At 35.6% G+C, this 16,960-nt stretch overlaps 1 protein-coding gene across 18 annotated transcripts in view; it reads left to right on the top strand.

Moving 5' to 3' along the window:
• Nucleotides 1–16,960, top strand: part of EVI5 (ecotropic viral integration site 5) — a 75,264-nt gene that overhangs the window by 36,080 nt on the left and 22,224 nt on the right. For 17 of the 18 annotated variants that reach the window (XM_084528309.1, XM_084528315.1, XM_084528314.1 and 14 more), the window contains 4 exons: nt 438–578; nt 1,086–1,244; nt 2,886–3,032; nt 6,599–6,694. In XM_084528309.1, coding sequence (XP_084384435.1) covers nt 438–578; nt 1,086–1,244; nt 2,886–3,032; nt 6,599–6,694 — 543 coding nt within the window. The remainder of the gene's footprint in view (nt 1–437; nt 579–1,085; nt 1,245–2,885; nt 3,033–6,598; nt 6,695–16,960) is intronic. The other variant, XM_084528319.1, reaches the window with a different exon arrangement.

The raw sequence follows: 16,960 nt of genomic DNA, 5'->3' as shown, positions 1-16,960 counted from the left end.
TATGTATATAAAAGTTATATATATAATGAATAAGAGTTGTAGGTCTAAATAAGAGATATAAATCTAAAAGTATAATTTCAATTTCTCACTTGCTTTACCTTTATCGACTGGTTCAAAATCTTTCATGTTGATCCCCGTACTGTTGATGACATGCCAAGAACAGTGTAAATAATGCTTTTTTAGGGATCCTGTCCAAGGAAATCTGGAAGTCAGAATATTTAAAAACCCTTAACTTGTATCTGTAGTTGATGAAGATGCCTAGGCTCACTGCATGCAGGAACTTAGATGTTTAAGGGATTTTATTTTGTAAGGGTTAAGTCATTTAAGAAGTTTTGGTTAACAATAAGAGTTATTCCATGTATAACTTTTTTTTGATTGGGTCTCACCAAGCACTATTTTATTCAAATACATACTTAAGAGGATGTTCATTGTTCCAGAGGAACAGCTCTCTCCCTGATGAGGAAAATGTTGCTAGACTACAAGAAGAACTGATAGCTGTAAAATTACGAGAAGCAGAAGCTCTGATGGGTCTCAAAGAACTCAGGCAACAAGTCAAAGATTTAGAAGAACACTGGCAGGTATGTGTAGCAATGTACTGTTACATTTTTTTCTTTTTATTGGTGATAATAAAGCAATAGACTGAAAACTTAAGATGTGTCAAATAAGTGAGTGATTATGAATCAAGCCTATGAGGTAAGAAAGATTTTAAATTAAATTGCCACAATAATGTTATAGATGGCAGAAAGGCCTGTGCTACCAACCATTCTGGTAGAAAGGAAGTACTTAATCCATATTCCCACTTGCTTAAATTTTAATGAAAGCCAGAAGTAAGCAAAGCTGTCTTTCAGGATATACTTGCAATTAGCTGAGTTACTGTAGTTGGGAAATACTGTCCTTGGCTTTTTAACTCTGTTCTTAAAGCTAGTTAATTTGCATGGCTTTCTAGTTTGAGGAAAAACTGTAGCACTCTTAGCAACTGTGTATCATACAGCTGAGACACCACCAGTTCTTTGAAAGAAATAGATTAAGAGAAATTAGGGAACAGCAGGAAAGATCAGGTTTATCAGCAGTGATGTGTTTTTTAGCGTCATCTAGCTCGCACCACTGGAAGATGGAAAGATCCTCCAAGAAAAAATACAGTGAATGAGCTACAGGATGAGCTGATGACAGTCCGATTGAGAGAAGCAGAAACACAGGCTGAACTAAAGGAGACCAAACAAAGAATGATGGAGATGGAAACACAGGTATGATATTGAATGCTAGTATGTGTCAGTTGATCTGATTGGTATCAAATGACAAATATCAGTTACTGGTCTTTCACCATCTATGAGTGTGAAAAAATGTCTTGTGTTTTTTTCAGCTGTTTTTTCCCATTTCCCAACTGGTGGATTAGGAGGAAGAACTTCGTGCATACGTAGTGCAGTTTAATGTCTCGTACAGTACTAAGCTTTCTTAATTTCTAATTTGGACTAATTAGTGGACTCTATGTGAATGTGAGTCTTAATTCATTAAATTGTAACTGGTATAATAACAAAAGTGCACTTCAGTTATTTCCAGTCTCACAAGCCTTCACCTAATTGTTGATTCACGTAGCACTGTCACTTTAAGAACTGGAATTACTGTTTACTTCTGGTGAAATTGCCTGTACTAGACCCTCTGCTGAGGACACGAATGTGATTACTAAAATGGACTCTGAGCAGAACAACTGCATGTTGTCAGTTCTTAACAGAAGTTTTAACTTTAATGTGCCAAAAAGGAAAAGAATGATCTAGCATTGTTGAGATGTGCAGAAAAGGGGGAAAAAAAACTTGTCCGTAAGATCTTCCTTTTGCAACTACAGTATGTTAACCAAACAAATCAGAAAGTGCATTAAGATTTCTAAGTTCATATTACATTTGTGAACTCTGAAATGACTCAGCAGAATGTGTTGTTGATTGAGAAGTGTTTGTAACAGGATTTTGAGAAATCTTCCCATGCTAAATGTAACTGATACTTGAGGGAGGTACGCAAACAAAAACTTGTCAAGCTTCGGCAATCCCAGAAACCAGGAGAGAATGTAAATAAGTGCTACTGAAGAGCGATGAAATTATTGTAAAGTATGTGATGGCTTACTACTGAACTACTGACAGAGGACCACTTCTTGTTATAGTAACTTAATAAGTTTCATCTTGCCTTAACTTCTAAAACTTGCTGAAGTGTTAATACTGTTTCACAGCAGCACTGATGTGTTTTGTTTTGTTGGTTTTCCCTTATTAGTTTTAGTCAGTAGGGGGCATAGGTATCCTGTAATGCAGAATACATGTTGTAATTGCAAGACCTCTAAGTAGTTCTCACTTTAGTGTTAGGCATCAAGTCCCTGTGCGTGCTTATGCTGTCCAGCTGTCATTTGAAAGAAAGGCAGTGGTTCTCGAGTTGTGTGCTACTCTGTGCATAGCTTCACTTAAGAAAAGCACGTTAGTACAAGACAATCTTAACTATGGTGCCATATTACTTTAAGGTATTCAATGGAACGGGAACTGTGCACACAGTATTTCTGCCATACCTGATGTTTCTTGGTTACGTCAGCTTGTAGCTGTGATTGGGATGCAAGTTCATAATCTTTGACTTTGCTAAGCATGAGACCAGTAGAAACGGATGTACAGCAGCATTGTGCTGATGTTTTTACAGTGAATCTTACATTGTTTAAGAACTCGTTAATTATCCTGGCTGATGTTTAAAACTTTTCTGATTTGCATTTAGAAAGAAAATTCTGAATGCATTTCCATCAAGTCTTTCTATAGTGAATGATCTGTCAAGTCTGTCTTGTCAGACTTAAGGGAAGTAAATTAATCTTACAATAGTATTTCCTTACCATACATGTTTTTCTTTCTTGTTATAAATGTCAGAGTCAGATCAATAATAACCATTTGCGAAGGGCAGAGCAGGAGGTTACCAGCCTACAAGGGAAGGTACAGTATCTTTCTGCACAGAACAAAGGACTTGTTGCTCAGCTGAATGAAGCAAAACGAAGACAAGCAGAGATTGAATGTAAGGTAAACAACACGAGTAGAATTTGTCTGCTAATGCATATGTAATTTTAGTATTTTCCACTTATGGTGAATAGAATTGAGTTCTAAGAAGTAAAATCACAAAAACAAAACTTTCTTTACTAATTTGATAGCGTCATCTTGAATTTACCATCTCTCAAAATCATTTGAGTTTTTGACAGAGCTGCTTCTTTGTGGTCCCACAAAATGTGGTTCTACTCAGAAAAGTGTCTGTGCAATATATAAAAAATACTCTTCTGCTCAACAGATTCTGATCGCTGTGTACTGTCCTCAGTGACAGAAGAGGTTAATTACTTCAACACTGGCTATTACTGTAGAACTAGCTTAGGTTTGAAAAAGGGAGTAAAAGTAGTATTTGAATGGAGACGTGTACAGAAAGGAGTGTTATGGTATTAATTGCCTAAAAAGTAACTAGCCTTTAAGAGATCAGCCTAAAAAAAAAATGAGTAAGAAAGTAATGCTTATTACTGTCAGTGCACAAGAGCTTTATCTGATGCTTGGGTCTCAGATTAATTTTGTAAGTAAATCCATAACCAATCCTTAATAACTCATCTTATAAACTGTGCATACAATATGGAAAAGCAATAAAGGATTAGTCTTAGATTTTTCTTCTAACTTGGATGAAATTGTTTCAGGATTCTTTGAAAATAGCAGTTAATAACCAACAAATTAATGTTACTGTATGTCAGTACTAGTAGATTCTGAAACTTGTTTTGCAATTGCTGTTAAAAAGATTACAGTTTACATCGTGTCAATTTTATAATGTAAAACAAAAGGCTACCCATTTGATGTATATGCACTATCTGGAGTTCTACTGCTTAACTGTTAGATTGTGACCTGTTCTCTTTAAATACATTTTTTGCTAACTGTATTGAAAGGTGGTTAATTTGTTGAAACTACCTTTGTTCAACATAGCTTTAACTTGTTCCTTTTTCCCTCTTCCTCTGACACTTGTTGCAAGTTGTTGTGACCTTATTCTGCAATCTATACAAACAATTCAATTTTTTATAGATTTAATAAGAATGCTGTCATCAAAAATTAAACCGTATTGAACAATATACACAAGTTTAACTCTTTAAATAGGACATAACTTAGTATTGAACTTAACACTGCTATTTCAAAATTATGAAAAAAAAATCTATTTCAAACTATATGATAATATACTAATAAGTTAAAAATGAGAGAATATTAAAAGCCCTTGTACTTTAGTTTGTTCTGATTCGTTCTCCTCGGTCTCCACATTCAAGTTACGGAAAGGATGTTTTTTTAGCTTAACCTAAGATTTATGACGAGTTTTCTTTTCTTCTAGAACAGTCTCTCCTAGGTTTCTGTCTCCCTATCTCTATACCCCAAACAAGCTACTGGTTGGGATTGTTTAAGGTTATTTCACTATTAGGAAAGTGAGACTTTAAAATTAAAGTGAACTTGAAGTAAAAACTGAAGTAGAAAGAAGCATTGTTATGATGGCCAAGCCAACATCTTGTAACATCACTGCCTTTTTTTAAATTGACTGGGTTTATGAGAAACTGGCATATCCTCTGACTATGTAATGTACATACAAGTGTGAAGGTCCAGCAAAAACAACACTTGTCTTATCTACAGCCCTTCTAGAAGTAGATTCAGTGCCTGTCACTTTACTATATAGTGTTGCTACTGACTTAGATTTGGCTTGACAATAGCAGCTAGGTTGAATTGAGAAGGCACTTGCTGTGCAAATACCTGGAATAAGGCAATTTAATATGTCAGTGATGCAACAGGAAGATCGATGATTTTTCAGGTAATGTCATTGAGGAATCAATACATTGTTTCTGTAGCACTAAATATTTTTTTGAAGTTCTGCTCTGCATTTCCTTAAATACGGCAAGTTTGTTTTTCCTGATTCCATTAGAAAATTTTATTTTTTTGTTTCCTCCCCTCCTGTTACTTCAAATTATCTGAAGCATGCTGTAGTTTTATTTGTCATCACAACTTTGCTAGGTAGTGAGATTTCTACTTAAAGGTTTATCAAAAAGACATTTGTATTTTCAGCTCCTCAGTTCTTCTATGTAAAAAGAGCTAGTGTATTAGTTCTGGAGCTTGTATTTCTTTAAATAATAGCTTAAATTAAAACTTGTGTAGCAAGCGTGCATCTCATACCACCTATACAGTAATTGTTTCCTGTCACTGTGTCCTGTTATGTCCTTCCTTTAATCTGAATGCTGCTTCTACAGCAAGAATTTCATTTCAAACTTTCTTGAAATATAGCACTAATATCTCTAATTGGTTATGTTAAGGAATTTACAACATAAGATTTGTGCCCTCGTCCCAGTCTTGTCTTTCCTCATATCAACTTCTGTGGTAATTATTGAGAACATACCGCGTTTCAGTGATAAAGCCATCAGCACCATCTAGAACGACACTATTGACTCATCTCAGATACTCAAGTCAAACCAAGTCAAAGAGTCATTTAGCTTTCAGTTAAATTCATGCAATCCTGTGGACTTGTGGGTTTTGCTTTGTGTGGGCAATCATGCAGCAGAATTTAGCAATAATGGCTAAGTTTTGGCTGGCACAGGATAGATTCCTCTGAAATGAAATCAACTGATTACAAATGCTGTTAATTGAATACTATAGAAGATGCACTTTCATTACAGCAATCTTTAAAACAAATGACATCTTTTCAGGTAGCTATCTTGGATAAACTTTGGCACGTTAAATTCAGCCTCGATCAAACTGTCTAATGAAGTTAAGAACTGTCAGTTGAAAGCCGTCATTAAAATAACTGAAATACTGTAACTGACTCACAGCAACTGCAATTTGCAGAGTTCCACAAGTCTGCCATAAAGTTTGTGTCCCTGGGCCTATTCTGGACAAAAGCAGACGAATTTGCGCTCCAGCTGAAAGCGTTGCTGATTATCTGTCCTTCTTCCCATGTGGTTGTACCAAGCTAGTGACAACATAATATTAGTTTTATGTTCTCAAGTCTTAAGGGCTTGATACATCAGACAGAAAGAAGGAAATTTTCTTCTCTTGTCCAAACTGTAATTGCCTGTCACTGTTAAACTTATACCAGGACTCTGATCATAGGTTATGGGCATTAGAATTTTATCCTAAACTGTCTTGCAGGTCTTTGTTGTATACTGTGAGTAAGATAGCTGGACTAGACAAATTTATTCAAAGAATGATACAAGTAACTTTGCTATTTATTAATGAAGCCGGAAGCAGAAGAGTGACCTGGTGGCCTGTTATAATCATGTTGATGCTTTATCTTAACTTAAAAAACGTTTCTGGAACACAAGACATATATTGCTTGGACCTGGACATTTTTGGACCTACAGTACTTTTGAAAGTTTCATGAGTATTAGGTGATTGTAGTTTGGAATTGATAGTAGATGATTTCACAATTATATGGGCTAAAATTAAATGTGGATTCTTTAGAATATGCCTTATCAGTAGGTATGCTACTCTCTGGTATAGGTTTTCTTTATGTGATTTTGAGTAAATGCAGCATACGGTTTTTAATCAATTAAAACTGGTATTATTTGTTAACTTTAATTTATCACTACTTTCAGAGTAAAGAAGAAGTGATGGCCGTACGGCTCCGTGAGGCAGACCGCATTGCAGCTGTGGCGGAACTCCAACAGCATATTGCTGAATTAGAAATCCAGGTAATAAGTGATGGCATTAAATGTGACTGGATACTGATTACTTTCTGTACTTTTTCCTTCTTCCACTTCCTTTCCTTTTTAACTTGCTGTGCATACAAGGCATTGCTTTGCTAAGTGGGATAATACTGCCTTGCTAAATGTAAGGCCTTTGCTTACAAAGGAGGCAAACTTATCTTCTGGGCATACTGGTCAGCTGTTAATAACTGCTTTTGTATAAGCTGCATGTGTAAGGCAACGCTTTTAAACTCTGACTTCTGTATTTGGGTTTTGTCTTGTAATTAGTGTTTTTTACCAGTATATTAGATTGAAAATTACTACATACAAAAGCCCACATTTTAATTCCAGTAAGCATTCTTATCTGCACTTACTCTTCTGCTATGATTAATTGGTGGATTTGTTGTGAAACTTACTCCCTTTGTTTAAATCTTGAAACCAGAAATGTTATTTAATGCTGCCGTGCCACTGTAGGATCTGAAGGTGCATCCTTTAGCCCCTGTGCTGTTCCTTACACTTTCAGTTCCTTTTGGAGCTTTTATAGTCCAATGAACTCACTGCTCCCTTGATGAGAGAACCACTTATGGAAGTGATTGCTTTTTCTTTTTTTCCTTTGAGAAATTATGATGGATAGACTGTCCTTCATATATACTCTTACAGTGTTCCTCTGTCTGAATTTTGCTGTGTCTATCTGTAAAGGTTTTCTTGGTTGTTGTTTATAAGTTTAAAACTACTTATTCTCTTTTTTAAACTGGCAATGCTAGTGTCTATTTTCCCTTTGAAATCTCCCCTTCAAGATGACTTCATTGTACAGTGTCAAAGCCTTCTTTTTGCCTGTGATTTCCAACTAAAATATCTTTCAACTCTTCATATGTGGAATTAACTTGCTTCCTAAAACAGCTTTTTATTCCTACATAAGTCTTGGTTACCGTTTTGCTAACAGTATGAGAAAAATGTACAGTAAAATGTTCTCTTCTTGTTTTTGTAAGATCAACTTGTATTATGTAAATGACTGTAAAATAAATTTAATGGAGCTTGCATAAAGATTTTTCACTTTGAATATTTTTTCCTGTACTGCAGTAGGCACCGAATATATTAAAAGATAAAGTAATCACTTCTTTTAATCACATAATGCTTAGATAATGCTGTGATCAGTGCATTAGAAATACTTATCTAAGTAAGCATTGCATATGAATCACTTATCTTCTAGTAAGATAACAAGAGAATAGATGAGCTTAGATCAATCTTTTACTCCTGTGTTAGCATTTATTTTAAAAAGTTTACATTGATTTCAAATAATGTTATTTTGTAGATGAGAGGTCAGTACCTTATTTTGCATTAGTTCTACTTTAACAGACTTTAAATGCTGTCCTGCTTTGTTTGTTTCTCTAGTACAGGTAGCCCTAAAAGCATTGTAGTTCTGTTACTACAAAAAGAAGAAACAGTGAATCCAACAATGATCTGTTCTGTCACCCTATTAGAACTCTATTCATATTTTTAATATAAATACACTTGTTTTCTGTGGTTTGACTGATCAAATCATCAGTGCTTAATCATTCTATAGTGTTCTTCTATTCTCTTTCTGTATTTCTGCTTAAGCTATGGGTGTCAGAATTGTGTGTAGATTTTTATACCTTATATAAGATAAAGTAAATACAGGAAGGGAATCTATTTTGTAAGTCTGCCTTATACATCCATAGAATGCACTGTCTCATGTTCATTTGTTTATCCACATCATCGCTCCTTCCTTTTCACAATCACTACTTTGCATGATGTAATCTTCAGTAATGTTTTTTCCGTTTTTCTCATTTTCTAGGTTGCCTTGTTTTTTTGTTTCCTACTCAAGCACATTTGAAATTCTCATTTTTTGGTATTCTTAGATCATCACCTTTAATGATTTCTTGATCTGTAGCCTCTTAGTAAGATTCTTTATTTCTTTACAAATGAGAATGGCTCTACTTTCTGTACAGTCTGGAGCATGAAGTCAGTGGTTCATACTTATAATGAGTTTCCACGTTAGGTTTTTGGTGAACTATTCATCTCAAACTTATAGTAGTCTGAAGTATAGCTTGTTCAGTTGTGAAATAAATGTTTTGAGTGTTAACTGTATACAAACATTTAAAACAAAAGTGATTCAGTTGAAGTAAGTTCCTCTATTGTCAATTTGGTTATTTTCAATACTCCAGACTTGATTTTAGATGTTTCTATGGGGCTGTGACATCTTTTTCAGTGTGTAAGATTCTGTAAGCAAATAGGTATTTGACCAGCATGTTTTTTTGTCAGCAAATATGAAACTTAAGATCAAAATTTCTTTTGGGGTACTTGGGCTCAAAGGCCTTTGAAACACCTGCAACAAAAAAAAAAAAATGGAGTTGGAAAGCCTTAATTTCTGAACGAGTAAACTAAAACATGCAGTTGATACTAAAGCTTCAGTTTAAAACAAAAAAAGGGCTTTTTAAGGAAACTGCTGGTCTACGCAGAGGGATGAGATACTAGGGAACTTCTTTCCCAGAGAAAGAGCTGCCTTCCATTTTTTTCAGATCAGCTTGTTACTAGGATGCTGTGGTCTGATGTGAAGAGTGGAGGGCATTTTAATCTGGGCTTGCCTTAATGATTTGAAATACAATATTTAAGACCATTAAGTGCATGTGACTAGTCTTTAGTGTGTAGGTTTCTCTCGAAGTAATCATGCTTAATATGGAGCATCATAAATAGGTCTGTCTGGGATTATTGTTTCAAAGCTGATAACGGTGAAAGGAGGAAGTTAACACATACCATTCCCCTGGAAAAAAAAAAAATAAATTGCTTTTATGAGAAGCAAGGGGAAAATCTAAGGATTCAGTGCAAGGTCCACATGGTCCATAGAAATGCTTAACCTAAATCATGTGGTTTTTCTTCTAAATGTTCATGTAGGTGTAGGTGCAAGACACTGGTGTTAACTCTGTAATGCAGAGTGTCATTACTCCCACATAAGAACTGATCTGACGTTACATACACAAATGCTAGATTTAAATCACAGTTTCTGGGTCACTCGTAGTTCTGGTTAGTAATAATGACAGAAGGTGAAGGAGGTAGTTCTATCACTTACTAGTAGATGCAATTGTATAGCAAGATGTTTGTTTATTATGATATTAGGAAGCTTTTATATATTCTGAATGTCATCTCATCTTTGTCAGGCATTCAGTTTCTGATGCTGACCCTTTACACTTCTGTGTTTTGAAGTGCAAAAACTACTCCGATACATATTGGATGTTCTTAAGCAAGTCTGATGCATTCCTTAATGAAAACAACACAAAACTGAAGCGTTACTGAAGTTTAATTTGTTGCATATGTATAAGCCAAAGAATTGACAAAGGAAAAACCCTGAAGTCGTTTACAAACAAAGGTGTTATCCAACAGCTCTTGTTTTGTACTTACTCTCTTTTTGGTTTTCGCCTCACTAGTTCAGCTCATAAAATCCTTGTGAAGTAAGTATCACTTGAAGTACTTAGCAGGCTTCTGAGTTTTGAACAGGGCACTTAACCAAATCATTAACAAATAAAGGATTTTTGGATGGCTGGGCTGCAGGCTTTTGTACCTCTGTGCTGGTGAAAAGCTGTCCTCCTCATTTGATGTTTCACTTTCTTACAGAAGTTAGACTCCCATCTTATAATTGACTTATTTTGGCCAAACTATGTGTATTCTGGCCCCTCATTTATCTCATTTGTCTCATATTCACTTATCTCATTCTTGTGTAAGATTTAGTAGATAGGTAGGACAAGGAATGGATATTGTCTCCCTTTATTCCTATAGTCAATCAGTAAAATGCTGGGTTTGCTTTCTCAAGTAATTCATGCTTTTTGTTTTCACTTGATCTGGATTGATAGCTTCAAATGTCCTTACAGCTTTTAATGTCCTTTAGCACACCGTTAGTTTGTGTAGTGCTTTCTTTAAGCTTGGTAGACTTTCTCTTGGCAGTTTTACTACAGTTTTGGCCTAATAGCAAGAGTTCCTCCCGATCATGTATCGGCAGTCCTGTTGGTCACTCAGCATTGCTGAGGTTTTCTTTTGATTGGATGTCTTTTTTTTTTTTTTTTTTTTTTTTAAGCTTTCCTTGTAGTAGTCGAAGGCAGGATGGGCTATGCGGGGGGAGGGAGGCTTTAGAGAAAATCAGGCAGGGTTAAATAAGTTGTAGTTAAAGCTGCTGTTAGTCATCTGGCCAAGGTAAGGAGCACTGTGTCAGTGAAGCATAGACAGGCTGAGGAAGCAGAGCTGTGGCAGCTGCAGACTCTGCTCTGCATCTTAATCCCTTGCTCTCTATTTCCATTCCTATCCTCTTGAAATAGTCCATGTCTGGATTGGGATGAGGAGGTACAGAGCACATTTGTAATATAGAAAACTTTTTACATCTGAGTAATCTTAAAGGGGAAACTGTCTATTAGAGTTCATTCTTCTGTTGGTTAGGTTGATCTGGACAGGGGGTAACATCACTTCCTTCTTGGTGTGTTTCCTGGCAGATTCAGAGAATTGTCACACTTACCCTATCTTTAACCATGTCAAAGCTGCTTTAAGAGCAACTGTAAAGGAAATCCATGATTGTGCTAGTTCTCTCCCCCACAGTTTAAACTCTTAACACTATTTCGCTAGAATGAAGCCTTTCGATGACCTCTGTTTAATAACTTTTCCAAGTACTAACTGTTGAGTAAAGAAATTGTTTCCATCTTTTCAAATTACAGGAAACTTTTTTTACTCTTATCAATAGTGGTGTGTGATGTTAGTGATGTGTTTTTTGAAAGTCTAGAATGAGTCACTGTAGAGTCACTGAAAGGACACTAGTTACCACATTTACCCTTCTGAATAAACTTCATTTACATTTTTTAATGCTGTCTTGCCACAGAGTAAGAGTTTAAAAGCCTGCCTTGAAAAGAGGCTGAGGCAGATTGGTACTAAGTAAATGTTTTTTAAGTAAGGAAAAAAAAAAAAGAGGGAAATATCCTACCCTCTATACATCTTCAGTAAAGCTGATAGATACACTGTCTGAGGAACAGTATCTGTCTGGTGTCCCTTCATTTTGACTGCCAATAAAACTATTGGTTTTGTTTTTCTGTATTTAAGTTCATAGTTATTAAAGTGAAAGCAACCCTTGATATCTAATTTCAATAGTCTAATTTCTTGTTGACGTGTTTTCCTACTGTGATCATCAAGAATGTTGTAGAAAACTTTAATCTTGCAATTCTCTTGGGACGAAGCACCTGCAACTACAGACATAAAGCCTCCGGTGTGTTCCAGGTGTTCTCAGTGAATTTTTCAATTTAAACTTTGTCATGACTATTACTGTACTTGATTTTTGTGGAAGATACTATACAGCAATAGTTTCAGGTATTTAATACTAGCATTCTGTCCCTGTGCTGCTTTTGCCAGCAGTGAACCCTAGTTTTGGGCTGATTGAGGCTGGAGGCTCTCCACATACTCGGTAGTTCTCAGACAGCAGATTAATGTGATTCAGGAGAACTTGCTGCCGCTGCTGCTTGGGAAGGTACAGTAACGATGCTTTTCTCTTAAAAAGCCAGACAGAGGAGGATTACGTCTGATACTACAGCCATGTATCTCAACTGATAATTTTTTGTGGGCAGAACTTTTCCTCAAGCTAAAAAGCAAATTTTTGAGGAACAGACTTTTCATCTTGAGAGCTTTTGGTATAGATCTGGGTATGCAGACAAGTACTCTTCGAACCTCAGAGAAGGGTGAGGGAGGTGAGAGCTTCCACAACTGAAGGGGCCTAAGTGACTTCTGTTTTAGCAGTTGCTTTTTTGATCTGCAGGGCTCATTTCCTGCTCCTCCACTGCTTGTGCTGCTCCCTTGCTATGCACAACTTCTCAGGCCAGAGGCTGGATAGCATGTTGGCTGTTTGCACTGTCATTTTGACTTGAGCAGAGCTGATACCTGGCTACCAGAGTGTTTTTCCCTGGTACAGGGATTTCTAACCCTGTTAGTACTGGTGGAGCCCACCAGTTGAAAGAGACAAAGTGTGAGGGGAACAATAAGTCATCTTCGAAAGTAGCAAAATTGAGATGATGGCTTTCAAATTATGTTACATAGCACCAACTGGTATTACTTTTCTAACTTTTCTAAAAACCTTCCTGGGAATGCGTTGGTACCAGTATGCAGAAGCAATATCTCAGGGAAACTTATGTGGAAATTCATTCATATGACTGTGGGTTTTTAAACAAAAATTCCTTGATTACAGAGTTGCCTAGCTTTTTTTTTTTTTTTTTTTCTCTTCTGGTTACTTAGACTCTTTCCTTCTTGATGTGTTACCTAGCTTCAAGTATGTTTGTTTTAAACTTAAAATTACTATTATTTGCCTAGAGACCAGGCATTCTTCTTTGTGTTGTGACCTCCCCAAATACCACAGATTTTCTGTAATAATGCTTCACTTAAAAATAAAAATTAAAAAAAAAAAAAACAACAAAACCCACATCCTATGTGTGCAGTCTTAGATTTTTTTTAAACCCCTATGAAGAGAGATTAGTAATTGCTTATGTTATTTCCTTTTAAAAGCTGTGATGTTAATACCCTAAAGGCTTGTTGTTAAGGTGTAAGTGAACATTCACTTTTGAACCAGTCCAGTTTGAGTGTTTTTTCTTTTCAGAAATATATAGCAACTCAAGCACAGTATAAAACTAATGCAGAGCAAAATGCATGGTACCTACTGAAGTAAATGCTATGATAGGAAGCATTTAACTAACTCAACCTACATAAAAGGAGTTTAATTTTCCTTTTGTCAGTGGAACTGTCTGGTAAATGAGGAGGACAAGGCAGTTTACAGCCAAAACATATAAAAATGTGATTATAAGGGTTTCTGTTTCCATTAAATGTATTACCTGTCTTTATACAAGACAGGTTTTATGTCCTTTGTCCTTTATGTCCACCCTTGGCATTCAAGACTGTTGAGATGAATTTTATTTTTTTGCTGTGGAGAAGACTCGCTGAATCAATCCATCCCAAAACATGCATCTTCCAGCACATCTGCATGGCTTGATGCCTGAAGCTAGAAACTAGCAATAATAATATTGACAAGGAAGAAGAGTGTTAAAAATGTTCTGAATGTAGGCTCAGACCTTCTAGGCTGCTGGGGCTGGACTACGGAGAGTCCAGACTCTGTCCTTTGGGCAGGTAGCTCTTTATTCCCCATCTCAAGTTACTCTTGAAATAGAAGTTCAGTAGCTGAGCTTCTATCTGCCACAGTGGGTTCCTAGGCTGAAATGACGGAAGCAAGAGAAGACTTAATCCACATAAGATTGATTTCTGCCTATCTGAATGAATATTTTCAGTATTCCTTCCTACTGACATCTCAGGAGGAGAAGTAACCCTATAAAGAACAGACTAATTTGATATCTGGAAGTGAAATAAATCTGGCAGCAGAAGAACAGAAAAATGGAAAAACTCACTTCTGTACAGAAATGAATGATAGAGGGCTACAGCTATTCCTTGAAGATTATTATCTTCAGTTACCCTGCAGTATATCAACGACTATAACTAATTGCAACAACCTTATCCTGCAAATAATAGGTTGAGGATGAAACATGCAAGAATTCATCAGTATTACTGTCTAAAGTCCTTACACGTGTTTCAGTTCTATTCAATACTTGTTATATCTTCACTTCTCAGTTTCTTTCCCACTTCTGTCATTTGCAACCTAGCTAATTCTTTGTCCCTCTACTTCAGGCCAAGTTTAGTTCAGATTCAGAGCTGAAAACAAACAACCATAAGTTGCAGCATGCCACATGCCTAGATCAATTTGAAGAGTCAGAATTATTTCTGCATAATATGGTGTTATATTCAAGGCTGAAACGGCTCAAGCTTAATAAGCCACTAAATGAAACATGAACTTAAAAATCCTTTCTGCAGTTTCCTTTTGTGAGGCAAATATTTGGAGCATGGGTATGGTTACAGTCTGGAGTTTCCAGCAGTCTCAATGGCACATAGCATCAAAAGCACAGCTAATGTTATCCAGAGTTATGGTGCACAAGTGGGAATCTGACTGGCATGAGGACAAAACTTGGGGTTTGTTTTACTGTGGTGGTGGGTTTTCACCATTTCAAGGTACGCATACACTGACAGTACTCCTTAAAAGTGACTCTAGGATGGTATCAAGATTGTTTTTATAAAAACCAAAGTTCTTATTTCACAATTACTGTAAAAAAAAAATAAATAAAAAAAAAAATAGTGCTGTATCATATAACCTAGTGTAGGTTGGGAAGCAAATCTAGAATGACAGGATTTTGGGAAGGAAGTTTTCTTTCTTTGTGACATACAAAAAAAAAAAGCAGGGAAAACTGTTCCTATTGTTTTTTGGAGTAGTAAAAGGAACTGCACATGTTGAAAGTTTCCTGCCATCAGGTTTTGGTTTTGATGTCTGTCAACTGCTCTAATAAAAAATTAGTATTAAAGAATGTTACTACTAAATTTAAGCTGTTCAAAATAAAACATGCCTTTAGTTACCAGATGCTCATCAGAAGCTGAAAATTGCTAGCAGGTAGCATGAACTTAATGCAAATATAAAATGATTGGAAAATGCAACAGTTTTGTATATATTTTTTATTATATGAAAATATTGGCGAGAAGCATCAATCTTTTACAGTTTTTTAAAGAATTGTGGATAACAAAGACCATTTTCTGACATAGAACTACTTGAAATGTTTTGATTCATCTGAAAGATGTAAAACTTCATCTGTCTGCATATCTGATTTAGAGAACAAGTAATGCTTCTTCGGAAGAATTAAATATTTTAATGTTATGTCTGATGCCAGCATGTTTTCCAGTGGTTTACTAATGCACGAGTGTTTTAAGTAACCAATGACACAGACAAACCTAGTTTAACAGCAGCAACTTTAAAATAGGTTTTAAAAAAGTGTGTATGTGTGTGCATATATACATCTTTGCTGCTCAGAGATGGACAACTGAGAAGATTAATACCTTGTCCTAAAATTTATGTAGCACCCATCCAATTTACCCACTGTAATTATGTTTTATAGCTTATAGAACATGGTCTTAAATAGTTAGAGCTAGAAATACCTGAGTTCTTTATTTTTATCTTCTACAGCTAGTGAAAAGGATCAGCTTCTGACCTCTAGTATTTTGAATACTGCAAGAGGAAGTTACAGCATGAGTTTTCTTTGAAAAATGTATTTGTAGAAAATCACATTGCAGGGTTCCTTTTTTGTGCTAAGTACTTCTTGATGAGTTGTCAGCTCTACAAAATCTGTAAGGAAATTTCTGTTATGAAAGGAAAACTGAAACCTTCCTTGTCCTTCACTAGTAATGAGAACCTTGCAAGCCAGGCTTACGCTGACATTCAGTTTAAGTCAGTTTAAGCTGACTGGAGGTAGTCTGTTCTTCCATAAGCAAACTTAATGCCAAGTAATTCTGAGGTATCTGTGTTAACTTCACAGTAATATTTGGGATAAAAAGCATTTAAATGTAATAATAATATGTAATCCATATATATATATATAGTATAAATACTCTAGTATACAGTAGCAGTTTTGAGCTATTTGTGCAGTGTTGAATTTAAGCTAATAACTTTCATTGTCTCTGCTGTTTATTCCAATTTAATCAGAAAATGCCTGTTTTGTGTCTTCCCATGCACTCGATTCCAATGTAAACCCAGGTATTTACGTGTTCTAAAAGGGTTATGGCACCAGTCTTAAATTTATGGTAAAAATCTGACTTTACCTTTGCTTTATGATACAGTGGTTTATGGTTACATCATAATTTGGAATCCAAGGTACCAGAGGCTGAAATGGAAAAGTCCATTTCAAATGGAGATAAAGGATTTAGATTAATGTTTCTCCCATGTACATTTCTGCTGTTGCAAGAGATACAATCCTTCTTGTCTGGAATCTTAACACCAATGAAGCCTTTTCTGTGTATGAATGTAAACTGCATTATTTTTGGTCTGCAAGTTTTGTTGCTTCTGCGTCTGTTTGGATTTCTCAGTACCAATACTCATCCTTATAAAGGGAGATAAGCTTTGTTTGCTTTTTTTATTGTTGTTTAATCTATTTAGCATGGGAAAAATACTTGCTACTTTTTTTTTTTTTTTTTTGGAAATTTGAGCCATGGATTGCCTAGGAAGCAAAGTTTGTGCAATTAATTTAAAACATGGTGTAACAGTGCATATGTGAATTAACAGTGAATATAAGAAAGTCATTCTAGTAATGTATGCTGTGCAAGAAAACGTTTCTAAAAGATAAATTGCTTTGAGTTTGCCAACACTTACACTATGCA

The sequence above is a fragment of the Aythya ferina genome (assembly GCF_964211825.1).
Source record: "Aythya ferina genome assembly, chromosome: 8".
NCBI lineage: Eukaryota > Metazoa > Chordata > Aves > Anseriformes > Anatidae > Aythya > Aythya ferina.
This window is presented reverse-complemented; position numbering and strand designations above follow the sequence as displayed.